Source organism: Sciurus carolinensis, chromosome 8 (assembly GCF_902686445.1).
Source record: "Sciurus carolinensis chromosome 8, mSciCar1.2, whole genome shotgun sequence".
Classification (NCBI taxonomy): domain Eukaryota; kingdom Metazoa; phylum Chordata; class Mammalia; order Rodentia; family Sciuridae; genus Sciurus; species Sciurus carolinensis.
Window position 1 is genome coordinate 120,170,294 of NC_062220.1, and position 14,338 is coordinate 120,184,631.

The 14,338-nt window shown below is 40.5% G+C and overlaps 1 protein-coding gene and 1 pseudogene across 1 annotated transcript in view; both read left to right on the plus strand.

The window, feature by feature from the left end:
* Snrpd3 (small nuclear ribonucleoprotein D3 polypeptide) overlaps positions 1–7,362 on the plus strand; it is a 15,784-nt gene extending 8,422 nt beyond the window's left edge. The window contains exons 3-4 of the mRNA XM_047560506.1: positions 5,184–5,376; positions 7,090–7,362. Of these exons, the coding sequence (XP_047416462.1) occupies positions 5,184–5,376; positions 7,090–7,151 (255 nt within the window). The 3' untranslated portion in view covers positions 7,152–7,362. The remainder of the gene's footprint in view (positions 1–5,183; positions 5,377–7,089) is intronic.
* LOC124990521 (poly(rC)-binding protein 2-like) lies at positions 2,265–3,989 on the plus strand (annotated as a pseudogene).
* Positions 7,363–14,338: the final 6,976 nt, after the last annotated feature.

Genomic DNA, 14,338 nt, shown 5'->3' on the forward strand with positions numbered 1-14,338 from the left:
CTCCTCAATACTTTGGTATTTTGTATTTCCTAAGAATAAAGTTATATAAATGCATAAATTGATATTCCCATTACATCAGTGGCAACTGAGTGAATATACCTTTGTGTGTGTGTGGTGTGTGTGTGTGTGTGTAATTGTCCTAAAGAATGTGTACATTTCTAGCATGTCAATAGTGGTGAGGCACCCTTGAAGATAATAGAAGGAAAAACCAACTTAAACTCACTCAGTCTTTCCCAACATAATCTCACAACATGAATCACTTCTAACACCAAATGCATGAGGGTTTTCTCCACACACCAAGCAAGCAGTCACTTTTGTAGTGTTTACCAGTTGAATTAGTTTCTTCTAGTTTAGTTCAGTTCTAACCCTAGCATCAGACATCATAGATTGAGGACTTGGTCTCCAAGATTGCCTCTGTCCTTGAGATGCCAATTGCAAGCCCTATATTGTTTTATCTGTACTTCTGACCAACTTGTTATAAATTAGGGGTTCCACTACCCCCTCCATTGGTACCCCTAATTTATACCAAGTTGGTTTCACGTTGCTCAAATAGTTCCCAGAATTCAGGAAAACACATGTTTACTGGTTTATTATAAAAGATATTAAAGACTACAGACAATCAGGACAAGGCAGGGAGAAAGGAGCATTGGAATTCCCATGCCCTTTCCAGGTGCATTGCCCTCCCAAGAACCTCTTCTTGTGGCACTCTGTCCTTTTGGGTTTTTAATGGAGATTTCATTGCATAGGCATGATTGAAATATAGACAAACAAGTAGAAAGGCAATTGGGCAAAAAAGGTATAGTCTAATGCTAATAGACAAAGTGAGGAAACCCAGCAAGACCTGTCTGTATGGATTCTTCTTGGCTTTTCTGTCCAGCATTCCTTCCTCCCAGGTATGGACAGGACCCCTTCTGAAATGGGGTCTCATGATCTACCATCAGATAGTGTAGGTCAGAATTTCTTTATGGCCAGCTCCAAGATAGAAAGGCAGAGAAAGATTATAATTTTTATGAACTGCCTTGGGGAAGAGGTGGTGCTCTACTTTCTATGGCCTGCCTTAGAGGTGGAGGGAATTGTGAGCTAGGAACCATGGATGAACCCTCCCTCCAAAAAAAAAAAAAAAATGTGTGTGTGTGTGTGTGTGTGTGTACATATTTATGCACACATATATATATATTTCATATTATCACATAACCCAGCATTGCTTCATAATCCTAGAGCTAGCTTTTTCCATCTCAGTGTCAAGTTGTCATTTCAGTTGGGTACCTGACTTACACCACCTGTGTTTCATTGTGACTGTTTAGGAAAGCTGATTAAACTCAGTGTTCCTACCTAACTTTCATGAAAACAGATCCACTCAAAAGTTGCTGACTTTGGCTGACCATGTTAGTACATGCCTGTAATCCCAGTTACTCAGGAAATGAACAAGAGGATATTAAGTTTTTGAACAACCTGGGCAACTTAGTGAAACCCTGTCTTAAAAAATAAAAGGGGCTAGGGATGTAGCTCAGTGGTAAAATATTTCCTGGGTTCAATCCCCAGTACTGCAAAAAGAGTTTCTACCTTTCCTTTGACTTTATGAGGGACAACTAGTGGTACTGTGAGACTGTGCAGCCATTTCTTCTCTGGTGTTTCATAGAAAGCATGAGAACAGTAGTGGGCCTGGGTCTTAGTGTTGAAATAGGTGTCTCTTAACACTGGAATCTCTTGTTCAGCTGGGACATGGGCCATTTGTGAAAGCACACAAGGTCTTGTTGGACCTGTGTGATAACTTCCTTTGGAGAGTCTCAAAGCAGGGTGGGATTCTGACAGGGAAGGAGTGAGATGTGCCAGTGTGTGATAGAGATGTGTCTTAGCAGTAGCACAGCCCTTAAAATAGATATTTTTTAACTATCAGTCAGATTGAACATTTTCTGAGTCTCTGTTATATGTTAGGTAACTGAGAAAGCATTTAGTCATACTTTGTTTTGTTTAATTGACTCTTTGACAATTCCAGGAGAAAGTTTGTTGCCGTGGCTAAAAGTATGGGTTTAAAGTCAGGTGGACCTGGGTTCAAATCCCAGTTAAACCATATAAGGGCAGTGTGACCTTGGGTGGGATAGAATGGTTATGAATATGGGGCTCGAGATAGATCTGCCTCTGACAGGCTGTGCTACTTCATCTCTCCAGTGGGGATGTGGATGGTGTCTGTCCCATCTCTCTAGAAGGGTTTTGTGGTATAAAATTAATTACTATGGCAAATCAGTCACCTGTGATAGCTCCCGATGTCTAGTCAGTACTCAGAAAGTACTGACTTTGTTACATTTTTTTTTTCCCCTCACTTAGGGGAGGGAACTGGGGCTCAGAAAATTCTTGAGAGTACAGATGGCAGTGCTGGGTCTCATTCATTTAGAGGGCCTTAGGCCGTTTTTGTCTTTGATAGAGTCATAGGTATGTCTGGTATTGGGGACCCTGGTGGAATGCAGGTTTCTCTCTTGGGTAATTAACCATAACTGTGTTCATTTTGGCACCAGAAGATATTCTTCTAGGGAAGAACAGGAGTTTTGTGAAAATTAAGGAACTGGGGTTGTGGAGCCCATAGCAGAAGGCTTGATAGAAAATCAGAACCCTGTTACCCCTGAAGATAAAACAGGGACAGTGAACTGAAGCTCTAGAAACCACTCCAGCTGCATGCACAGTTAGAATAGGGAAAGCCCAGAGCATTGTTGGTCTTTTTTCATTCTCGATGTTCCAGCAGAGACCACCTAGCCAGGTGACACTTGAAGAGAGCAAGTAAGTGTAAGAGCCAAAAGCAAGACAAATCTGAAGAAACAACACACTGTTGTTGGGCTTGGCCCATTCTGAATAAATTATAGTCCTCTTGCCATATGAGCAAAGACAGAAGCCAAAGCCTGATGCCCTTCACCCATCCCCTCGATCTCTTCTCCCCACTTCCTTTTGTCCTCTACATCTGCTTATGTATGGAAAGGAAATAGTTGGTGTCATCAGAAAGAAAGAATTGGTTAAGATGTTCAAGAAAAGGGGTATCCTGAGAAAATTATCACTTTTGCTGGGCCCACTAATGCCATATTTGCTATGGTCATTGACATACTGGAAGAAGACATCAGCAGCTCTGTTATCAGTAACTCAACTGCCATTAGACCCCCAGTTATCTGAGCTGGTGGTCCCTGATAGTCAGTGTGTGTCTCTCATTAGAAAAGATGGTTGTAAGGTGGGGGAAAAAGAAAAAGAGAGAGTGAGTACAGGGACTCAAGTCTAGGTGTCAGGGGATATGCTCCCCAATTCAAGTGAGTGGGCCATCACTATTACTGTCATTCTACAATCCATTATTGTGTCAAGCACATCTGTGTGGTCATGTAGAAATTCCCCCAAAGTGTATGACCAACCATACCAACCCAAGCCCAAGTTCTCCAGTGATCTTTGCAGGTGATCAGAATAGGTACAGCACAGGCACAACAGTGCAAACTTCCCCCACACCACTCCTTTCATGTGTCTTAAACCTGACTTAGAGGGACCTACCTCTGGAGGTTTATATCATTCAAGGACAGTATGCCATTCCACAGCCAGATTTGACCAAGCTCCACCAGTTGGCATGTCCATGACACATGGCAATGCTGGATGCAGTGCAGATTTGGGTGCATCTGCCTAGACACTTTTCTTTCCAGATGACTTGATTGACAGGTACAATTGGTCATCGAGGCATCAAAATCATTGAGATCCATTAGATGGCTGGGACACCAATCAAATCCAGTGGAAGAATCTACTAATAGGCAGATCTACCAGCATTAACCTGGCTCAGAGTCTAATCAGTGTCAGGCTTCCCGTGGAGATGGATGGCACAGGGAGCAGCTAGTTCAATGCAGATTCATCTGTAATTCTTTTTCTGTTCACCACCCATGGTTCGTCTGTGTAGTTTCTGAACAATCACTGATCCCGTTTTAAATAGTTTTTAAAATTCCAGTTAATAAACACTATCATCCACTTGTGATTGTTTAACCAAAACATTTTCATTCTTTTCTCTGTTCATTCATTAATGCTGAGGTCTTTATTTAGTCTTTTTTTTTTTTTTTTGAAGGGATTGGCTCATGAATGTTTCTATCATAGAAATGTAAGAGTTAAATATTAATACATTTCAACTTCTGTAATGTCAGAAAATTTTCAAAAATATTGAAAGATGGACTGGAACTTTATGTATAGAAATTGGCTGACACAAAAAATATTTTTTCCTCTATTCAGAAGACTTATCAAATAAACTACTTCTGGTAAACATGGCATCTGTTAAATTTGGTGCTGGCAGGTCTGTATTCCTTTCCATGCCCAGCAAGTGTACTGGCTGGTCTCACTTAGAGGCTCCCTCCCTCCAGCCCACATCTACCCATGTTGGCCTATTCCTCTTTCCAAAATGCTGCCTTAACCCTGTTAGCCCTTCCTCTGTCCACAAACTTGAGTGGCTCATCTCTAAAGTGATGATCCTATCCTCTGTCATGATTCTGACTCAAGGACCCAATCCTTGCATTCTAAAGGTTCCTTCCTGAGTGCTGTCCTCCTTGTTCAAGCTTTTGCCTCACACCTCTTTCATATTGCAAGCCTTGGGAGAGGGGGCCATCTCCACTTCTTGGACCCTATACTCTAGGAGAGTCAGAACATCTGGTCTGTGCTTGTAACTTTGATGGAAACTTTGTAGTCTTGAGTGCAAGAAGATGCTGGAGAGGATATGATTTGGGTAAGCAGTTAAAAACCATTTCAATTTGGGTGTATCACTGTCAAGAGCTTTTCATATACTGGCCCAAGAGACAATATAGCCAGCAGAAGTGGGGCTCTGGAAGCAGGCCAACTGTTTCCAATCTGAAGCCTCCTGCATTCCAGCCATTTTTAATCTCTAAAAGTTGGAGAGCTCATACCTACCCTGCTTGGTGCCATCCCTGGTGCATACAGTAGTACTATTATTGTGGTAGTTCACTGGCATTACCTGACTCCTTTATGGCACAGTGTCAGTTTTCACTTTTTATCTTTTCTTTTGAGACAGGGTCCCACTACATTGCTTAGAGCCTCACTAAGTTGATAAGGCTGGCCTCGAACTTGTGGTCCTCCTTCAGCCTCCTGAGTTGCTGGGATCACAGGTGTGCATCACCACACTTGGCATGCTATTGACCCTTACTGATAGGGTGATAATTTTTTTCCAGATGTCCAACATCACAGTCACATACAGAGATGGCAGAGTAGCACAACTGGAACAAGTATACATCCGTGGCAGCAAGATCCGCTTTCTGATTTTGCCTGACATGCTGAAAAATGCACCAATGTTAAAGAGCATGAAAAATAAAAACCAAGGTTCAGGGGCTGGCCGAGGAAAAGCTGCTATTCTGAAGGCCCAAGGTAGGTGCTCCTCCTGCATGGGTTTTTTAATTGGGGCTTATCTTCTTTCTTTTAGGAAAAGGCCCATTTACTGCTTGTCAGCAGGGGTGGACTTGGCCTCAACTGTCTTCACACTCAGTACCACCTTTTTTTCCCTGTAGCCTTGGGAGATCCTCTGAAATGGTGGGGTCTTGCCTGATCTTGTCCCAGTTATAGGGCTTATGCAAAATCCAAAGTGCCTCCTTAGAAATTAGGTGGGACTTCCTATCATTTAAGATAATAAATCTCCTATTATATATTTCTTAAAGGACCTTTCTTTTCAGAAGTTCTATCCAAGAGGTCTAGGGATACTTGCTCTTATCTAGTTTGCTGAGCAGATACACCAGGAAGTGAATGAACTGATTTTTGAAGCAGTGGGGACATCATTCCTAAAGAGACTTGTTGATGCGTGTTGATACCCAGCATGACTTGATGAGATACTGATAGTGGGAATTTCCAGCCAAGAAATAAGTAGGTTTGAGCCATCTTTACACACTAATAGGTTAGATGTCCCTTTTTTTGTTTGTTTTCTTTTGCAGTGCTGAGGATTAAATCCCAGGGCCTTTTCATGCTAAAACGGTGCTCTACCACTGAGCTACTTCCTCAGTCCCAGGACTTCTAGTTTCAGAGTTTCTTATATATTTGACAATAAATTTCTCCATTAGCACATTCTAGAAGTGGGACCAGCCTTTCCCCAGTGACAGCCAAGCTGCTTTTCTTAGGGTTAGCGTAGTCAGGTTTTATATTTGTGTCCCTGAAGAGTTCTGCTACATTATTAGATAAGAAAAAGCAAATGAAACTGCCTAGTGTTGGAGAAGAGATTTGCAGTCAGGAAAGACCTGGATCCTTCATTGGGTTGTCCTCACTGACTGAGTGGAGCTGCACCATTTTCTCCAGCCATAGGGGCACTGGCTAGCTGTGCACTAGAAGGCACTTGGAAGTGAGTTTGCCCAGACTTGCTGACTTATGCCTGAACCACCTGTGCCTCTCCCAGACCCTGACCCTAGTCCTGTCAGCAGGTGGATGGGTTCTCATGGAACTCTCCTCCCTCTTCAGGATGGATCCAGGCTGTGGAAGAGCAGAGAAGGGTGAGGCTCCAGTTAATAGCCATCAGAATATTTTCATTTATCCTTTAAATCCTCTGGTCTCCTCCTAGACCTCTTGTGTTACAGAAAACAACAGTCTTTTTGTGCCCTTTGTATAGAGAGTATTATTTTGTTTTTGCTATTACGAACCATTTCTTTCATGCAGAAAAGCTTAAATAATAAAACCCCTTTCCCAGAATTAACAGATGTTGACACTTAATTATATTTGTTTCAGATTTTTTTTGTTTCAGATTTTTAAAGTGGATTAAATGCTTCTGTAATGTTTTATTAGCTTGACCTAGGCCAGCCTTGGGAATTCATCTTTCTGTGGTTCTCAGACCACCTTTTCTCTCTGCACTGCCTCGCAGCCTCTTGTAGCGCTGGACCAGAAGTCAGGAATCTGTTACTGACTCCTGCTGTGATGGCATGCATCACTCCCCACCCCTCTCCGGGTCTCCATCCACTATTATAAAGTGCTGTGGGCCAGGGTAATATTGAATCAGGTGGCCTTTCAGGTCCTTTCCAGAGCTGATGTCCCAGGATTCAAGCACTCCATGTCATGAACATTCAGACTACACTGATGTGCTCTCATTTTTTCTCTTCCTTTCAGTGGCTGCAAGAGGAAGAGGACGTGGAATGGGACGTGGAAACATCTTCCAAAAACGAAGATAATTTTCTCTGTTGAACAGAACTTTTCCCTTTTTCCTTTTAGATTATCTGAATACATGGGGGTAGGTGCCTGTATGTATGTCCTAGGTTTTGTTTTGGGGTTTTTTGTTTGGTTGGGTTTTTTGGGGGGGACTTGTTTATTGACATATTTCTCTTTAGATCAGAGGAAATGTCAAACTAATAAATTTGGTGGTTTTGGTTTTTGAGAAAATAAGGACTGTGTGTTCATTTTAGAGTTTGCTTTGGCAGCAGGTTAAATTTTGACACCCTGGGAGGTGTCCTGGGAGAATGCCAGTACTTTGAACACACTTATGGATAAGAGTTTAAGCTGCTTTTCTAGGCTAGTTGGTTGAGCCCTGAAAAGCTCACCTCAAGAAGCTCCAAGAACACAGACTGTTTCATTTGTCTTCAGGTATAGGTGCTTAATGTGGTGCTTTGTTCAGTTGCCCTTTGTGGAAATGTCATCAGCTTGGCTTTAACAACACATGTCCAAAATGACCTGTGAAAAAATTCAGTACTCTGACCTCTAGTAGTCTAGTAATCCTAGTGGTTCAGGATTCGGGAAGTAATACTACAAAGTAATTCAGAAGATCTTAGTGGCCCACATCTGTGGCTCCTATCCTGGCTATACAAGCATTTTTGTGCTTGTTTTGGGGGAACAGATTTTTGTGAATTTATCAGGTTATTGATTGGCACATTAATCATTAACGTAGAAAAGATCGAGAGGATAAGATTTACAAAGCAAATAATTGTGACAAAAACCCAGAAATTGAGAAGACAGCTCAAAGACATCAAATACTGAAAAGAAGTCTGACCAGGATTTTGTACAGTATGAGCTACAGCATAAACCCTCAAGAGGAAAAGAGATCAGTTTTTGACCCTTAGAATATTGCTTTTTGAATAGGTTGTTCAAGTAATGGAAGAGGAAGAAAAAAATTGAACTTCAGTTAATCTGGCATCAAGTAGTAATTTTCCAACAGGCTTTGTCTTATAATCATAACATTACTAAGAGGTAACAATTTGCAGGATTCTTATAAAGAACTTCTAAAGAGTAAGCATCAGTGGGTTGGTCAGATAAAACAGGCACTTTTTTAAAAATAAGGTTTCAAAGACTATTTCCTCATATCAGCCCCATGCCTTCTCTTCTGGTGCTTTAGCTCCTCAGACACATCTGGTTAACATGTGTCTGATGTCCTCTGCAGGCAGAGCTGTTGCACAGAGGGGCTGTGGGGTGGTGGCCTTCTCAAATGAACTTGTTTACTGTGAGTGGAATTAAAGAGTTAATTTGTTTGAGATTTGACCAGGAGTTAATTTGTAGGTAGTATTTTTGGTAAAAAAGGAAATGTGTACATTGAATTATGTATACAGTGGGTTTCTCTGTAACCTCTTTGCTGACCTTGATTTGCAGACATTGATTTATTAATAAAACCCACTGAATTAGTAATGTACGGAGTGAGAACAGTGGTTTTCAACATCAGGTAGGGGTCCTGTTAGAAATTAAGATTACAGGTATGCCTATAATCCCAGCAGTTTAGGAGGCTGAGGCAGGAGGATCAAAGTTCAAAGACAACCTCAGCAACTTGATGAGACTCTAAGCAACTCAGTGAGAACCCTGTCTCTAAATAAAATACTAAAAAGGGCTGGGGATGTGACTCAGTGATTAAGTGCCCCTGAGTTCAATCCCTGGCACCAAAAAAAAAAAAAATGAAGGAAATTAAGATTCCAAGCACTACCATCAACACCCTGGCTCCTGCCCTGGAGTGGGGCCCAGGAATCTACATTTTGAACAGTGCCCTCTGCCCCAGCTGAGTCATTGTGAGTTAGTAGATTTGAGACCACATTCTGATGCTGGACTAAAAGATGTTATCTTCTAAGTATTTATTGATGACTTTTTTGAGACTGGGTCTTATTGTGTTACCCAGGCTGAGCTTAAACTCCTGAGTCAAATGATTTTCCTGTCAGCCTCCAGAGAGCTCAAACTATGGGTGTGGTGTGTGCCCCCTTGCTCAGTCAGCTCTTCATGTTATTTTAGTATAATCACTATTTTTTTTCTCTCCCTACCCTATTTGGTGGTATAATCACTAATTTATCACACTGTTACAGTATATAATAGCTTCAGGGTTTTGTGGGGTTTTTAGTTTGATTTTTTGTTTTTTTGCTGGGGATTTAACCCAGGGGCACTTATCTAGCCCTTTTCATTTTACAGGTCTCACTAAGTTGCTAAATTGCTGAGGCTGGCCTTGAACTTGAGATCCTCCTGTTGGGTCACTGAGGTTACAGGTGTGCACCACCACACCTGGCTAGTTTTTTGATTTCTTGAGATGGGGTCTCTCTGTGTTGTTCAGGCTGGTCTCTAATGCAAGTGATCAACCTCAACCTAAATAGCTAGGGCTGCAGGTGTGAGGTACCATACCCAGCTTAGATAAGACTTTAATTAGTAGCACGTTATATTTAATAATAACTAATCGCATCCTGAATCTGAAAAACCAACTTTAGAACCTAGAATCATGCAATAATCCAGTCTTGCATGATTCTCCACACAGTAGAAACTAACAGCCTTCCTAGATCCTAAAAAGTGAAGCAGGTTCTCATGTATTTCTTGTTTCTTATTAAATATTCGTACTATCAGTTTCAAGTTATGTAAACCATATAAAGATTAATATAAAAGGACTTTATTAAGCAGCTTTTGAGTTTTTTTTGTTGTTGTTGTTGGTTGTTTTTGGTACCAGGAATTGAACACAGGAGCTCTTGACCACTGAGCCACATCCCCAGCCCTTTTTATATTTTATTTAGAGATAGGGTCTTGCTAAGTTGCTTAGGGCCTCACTGAGTTGCTGAGTCTGGCTTTGAACTCTTGATCCTCTTGCCTCAGCCTCCTAAGCCACTGGGATTATAGGCATGTGCCACTGCACCCAGTTTTTAAGCAGTTTTATATTCTACATTTTAGGGGGGAAAATCATTACCACATATTGAAAACATAGTTTTGTAAGATTTATTATACATAACAACTCCTCTCCTGCCCTGTTGGCCTTACTTCCTCATTTTCCCTGCTTCAAGTCAGTCCTTTCAACTCTTGGTTGATTTGTTCAGTGTAAATGTGTTCACTGACTACTTCTTTCTGCTTCTATTTTATGCATTGTATTTTGAATTCTCTCTACTTCCTACACATACTCTGTATGTACTCCCCATCACCCATCTCCCTGTTTATAATTCTGATTCAGTCATATTCACTGTTAAATTATGATTGGTTAAATTATCACTTCTGATCATGTAGTAGACTAGATTACTGCAGAACTTTCCCCTAGAATAATCCTCTTGCATTTTATTTATTTAGTTTTCTGTATACCACAAATACAACTGCAGTCTTATCTAAAGACCTTGATGCCTCATCTATTTATATATTATTCTTGACCCACCCTGTCTCATCTTGTTTTAATTGGTATCATCAGCTTCAGTCTCCTGTGACTTCTGTGTGACCTTTTCCTCTCTCAGTTTATTTCCTTGTTCAGGGGAGAGGCTACACAAGGGATACGTGGGAAGTAGTTTTTTGAGAGACTGTATGTATGAAAATGTTCTTTCATACTTTTGATTAAATATGAAATTCTGGGTTGGAATTTCAGAATTCCAATGATTAGATATGAAATTCTGGGTTTTGCTTCAGAGTTTTGAAGGCATTGTTACTTTGACATCTAATAGCTAGCCTTGCTGTAGTGGAGTCTGAAGCCATTCTGAGTTCTGATCCTTTGTATGGGACTGTTTTCCCCTGCTGCCTTCTCTTGTAGTGTCCTGAAATTGCACAGTGTTCATACCTTGATGATCATCTGTTTTTCTTGTTTTGTGCTGGGTGCTTGATGAACCCTTTCAAGATGGACTCTTTTTTTAATTAATTTTTTTACTTATTCTAATTGGTTATACATGACAGTAGAATGCATTTTGACACATTGTACACAAATGGAGCATGACTTCTCATTCCTCTGGCAGTACATGGTGCTGAGTCACACCAGTAGTGTAATCATACATGTATATAGGGTAATAATGTCTGTCTCATTCTGCCATCCTTCCTATCCCCATGGCCCCATCCCTCTGCACAATCCAAAGTTCCTTCATTCTTCCCTACCGCCCCCCCACTATGAATAGCATCTGCTTATCAGAAAAAACATTCAACCTTTTTTTTTTATGATTGACTTAATTTCACTTAGCATGATATTTTCCAACTCCATCCATAATTCATTCTTTAAGGCTAATGTTCCATTGTGTATATGTACAACATTTTCTTTATTCATTCATCTGTTGAAGAACGTCTATGTTGATTCCATAGTTTAACTATCATGAATTGAGCTGCTATGCACATTGATGTGACTGTGTCACTGTAATGTGCTTATTTTAAGCCCTTTGGGTATAAACCAAGGAGTGGGATGACTGGGTCAAATATTGGTTCCATTCCAGGTTTTCTGAGGAATCTGCATACTGTTTTCCATAGTAGTTGCTGTATAAGTGTACCTTTTTCCCCACAACCTCACCAACACTTACTATTGATTGTACTCTTGATAATTGCCATTCTAACTGGAGTGAGATGAAATCTTAGAGCAGTTTTGATTTGCATTTCTCTAATTGCTAGAGATGATGAATATTTTTCATATGTTTGTTGATCGAGTGTATTTCTTCTGTGAAGTGTCTGTTCAGTTCCTTGGCCCATTTATTGATTGGGTTATCAGGATGAACTTTTGTCCTTCATTACTGGGAAATGTTCTTAAATTATTTGTTAATGATTTCCTTCCCTTTGTTGTCAGTGGTTTTTCTTTCTGAAATTTCTGTTATTCAGACTTTTGTTCTTATCTTTACTGCCTCTACCATACCCTTGTCATTTTCTTGTCTTTTGATCTCCTTTATGGAATATTACTCCAAGTTGATTCTGTGAATTGTCTTTTTTTTTTTTTTTTTTGGTAATGGTACCTTGTTACATTGATTGCAACATCTTCTTATCTCTGAGAACATTAATATGCTTGAGGCTTTCATCTCCTTGTGTATGTTTTTCTGTCTTTTTGTTTTTCATTTAGTCTTTCATGTTATGAATTTTAGCTGCCTATCAGTCATCGGTAGCCTTATAAGAGTGGAGTGTTAAAAGGACCATGTGTTCGTAAGCAGATCTGATTGGACTTCTTTGTGGAAGTCCCTAATATCCATACATCTATGACTTTCATCTGGAGATAGATTCTCTGGGGGAAAACTTCCCATCAGTTTCAGAAAGAATTTACCTTGAACTGCTCGCCTTCTGAGGGCTTAATGGGGCAAGAGGGCTAAGGAATTTTAGCATTCTGGTATGCCCACATTCAGTTCCTCTTCCAGGTTTCTGGGAAGGTCCCTTTGTCCAGAAATCTGTTCCTGCTAAAGAATAAGGTACCAACTTTTTGCCCAGGTTGGGGAAGGGCAGTCAAGATCAAGTTTAAATAGGAACATTCAAGCAAGTTATCTCTAAAGAAAAGATGTATTTTCTATGAAAATATATTATTTAAAATTTTTTACTTATTTTTGTGGTGTTAGGAATCAAACCCAGAGCCTTGTGCATGCTACGCAAATGCTCTACCACTGAGCTATACCCTGAGCCCTGTTACTTTAAATGAAAAATAACTAGGTAAGACTAAAGAAGATATAGAATAAAGGATGAGAGCTGGATGCCTGGTGCACACCTGTGATCCTTTGGCTACTTAAAAGACTGAGTTAGGAGGGTCACAATTTTGAGGTAAGCCTAGACAACTTAGCAAGACCCTGTGTCAAAGTTAAACCAAAAGCTGGGGGTGTGGTGGTGCATGCCTGTAATCCTAGTGACTCAGGAGGCTCAGATAGGAGAATGATGAATTCAAAGTCAGCCTCAGAAACTTAGCAAGTCCCTTTCGCAAAATAAAACAAAAAGGCCTGGGGATGTGACTCAGTGGTTAAGTGTCCCTGGGTTCAATTCCCAGAACCAAATAAACCAAAAAAGGGCTGGGAATATAACTCAGTGGTAGAGTATTTGCCTAGCATGCATGTGCAAGGCCTTGGGTTTGATCCCTAGTACCATAGGGGAAAAAAAGAAGCATAAAAGATGATCTGATAGATAACTACACCAAGATATAACATAGATTTTGGTTTTAACTACCACTACTATCATTTCTCTCCAGACCTCTGGTTTCTTACAAGGGAAGGTTTAGACTCATTAGGTTCCCTGATACTGACAATCCCAGTTTATAAAGTCCCCTGCTGGACATTCTATAATCTTTTTTTTAAAAAAGAAGAAAGAAAGAAAAGCATACAGGATTTTTCTTTCTTCCTGCTACTGGCCAAGAGGAAAGTAATTGTGTAGATTTATGTGTGCCTGGAAAAAAGAGGAGCGAGAGAACAGGCAAAATATATTAGACTGTTTTTTAAGACCCTATATGTCAGATTTCGAAGTAGAGTAGTCCCCCTAAGAAGTAGGAAATAAATAAGGGAAATTATACAGTTGCTCCAGGCCAGACACAGGGAGAGGGGACTGAAGTCCCCTACAAGTCTGCCTAGGTTGAAGAATCAGAACCAAGAGTTCAGAGAGGCCTGGGCAGCTCGAGTTCATAATACAGAATACCAAATGAGAAAGTTGTTTGGAGAATGCAAAAGAGCTGTAGAAGTTCCCTCTTGAATATCCAGCAGAATATAGATCAGCACATGACTGAGGAAACAAACTGAGGCTAGGGAAAGGATCATGAAAAAGGATTAGAAAAGTGCTTGACATTACTCAGGGCTGGGAATAGTGCCTGTTACTACCAGCCAGACAAGAACTCAATTTGCATGATATTGGATAGAGTTTTGTTTCCAAACGTACCCAGGATTTTTATTTAATCATATACAGTAAGGTAGCCGACATGGAGACAACTACCCTGAAAGAAGAATTTATTGCAGTTCCTAAGAAAAGTGGGCATGCCATATGCAGGGCCATATGGAGAAGCACCAGGGTGAGTCAGTCAGGAGGAAGAAAGAGCAAATGGAAAACATGGCTCAGAACCTTTATTGTGGTTTCTGCATGAAAGAACGAGAGGGTAGACACATTTAAATAATTTCTGTAGGCTCTGAGTAATAAGGTGGTCTTTAATTGTTAATTTTCTGACCCTGGGCTGATTTCGGAGCAAGGCAAAATCTGATTTAGTGTGTGAGTTAGAGAAAGGATCATGGGTGTAGGT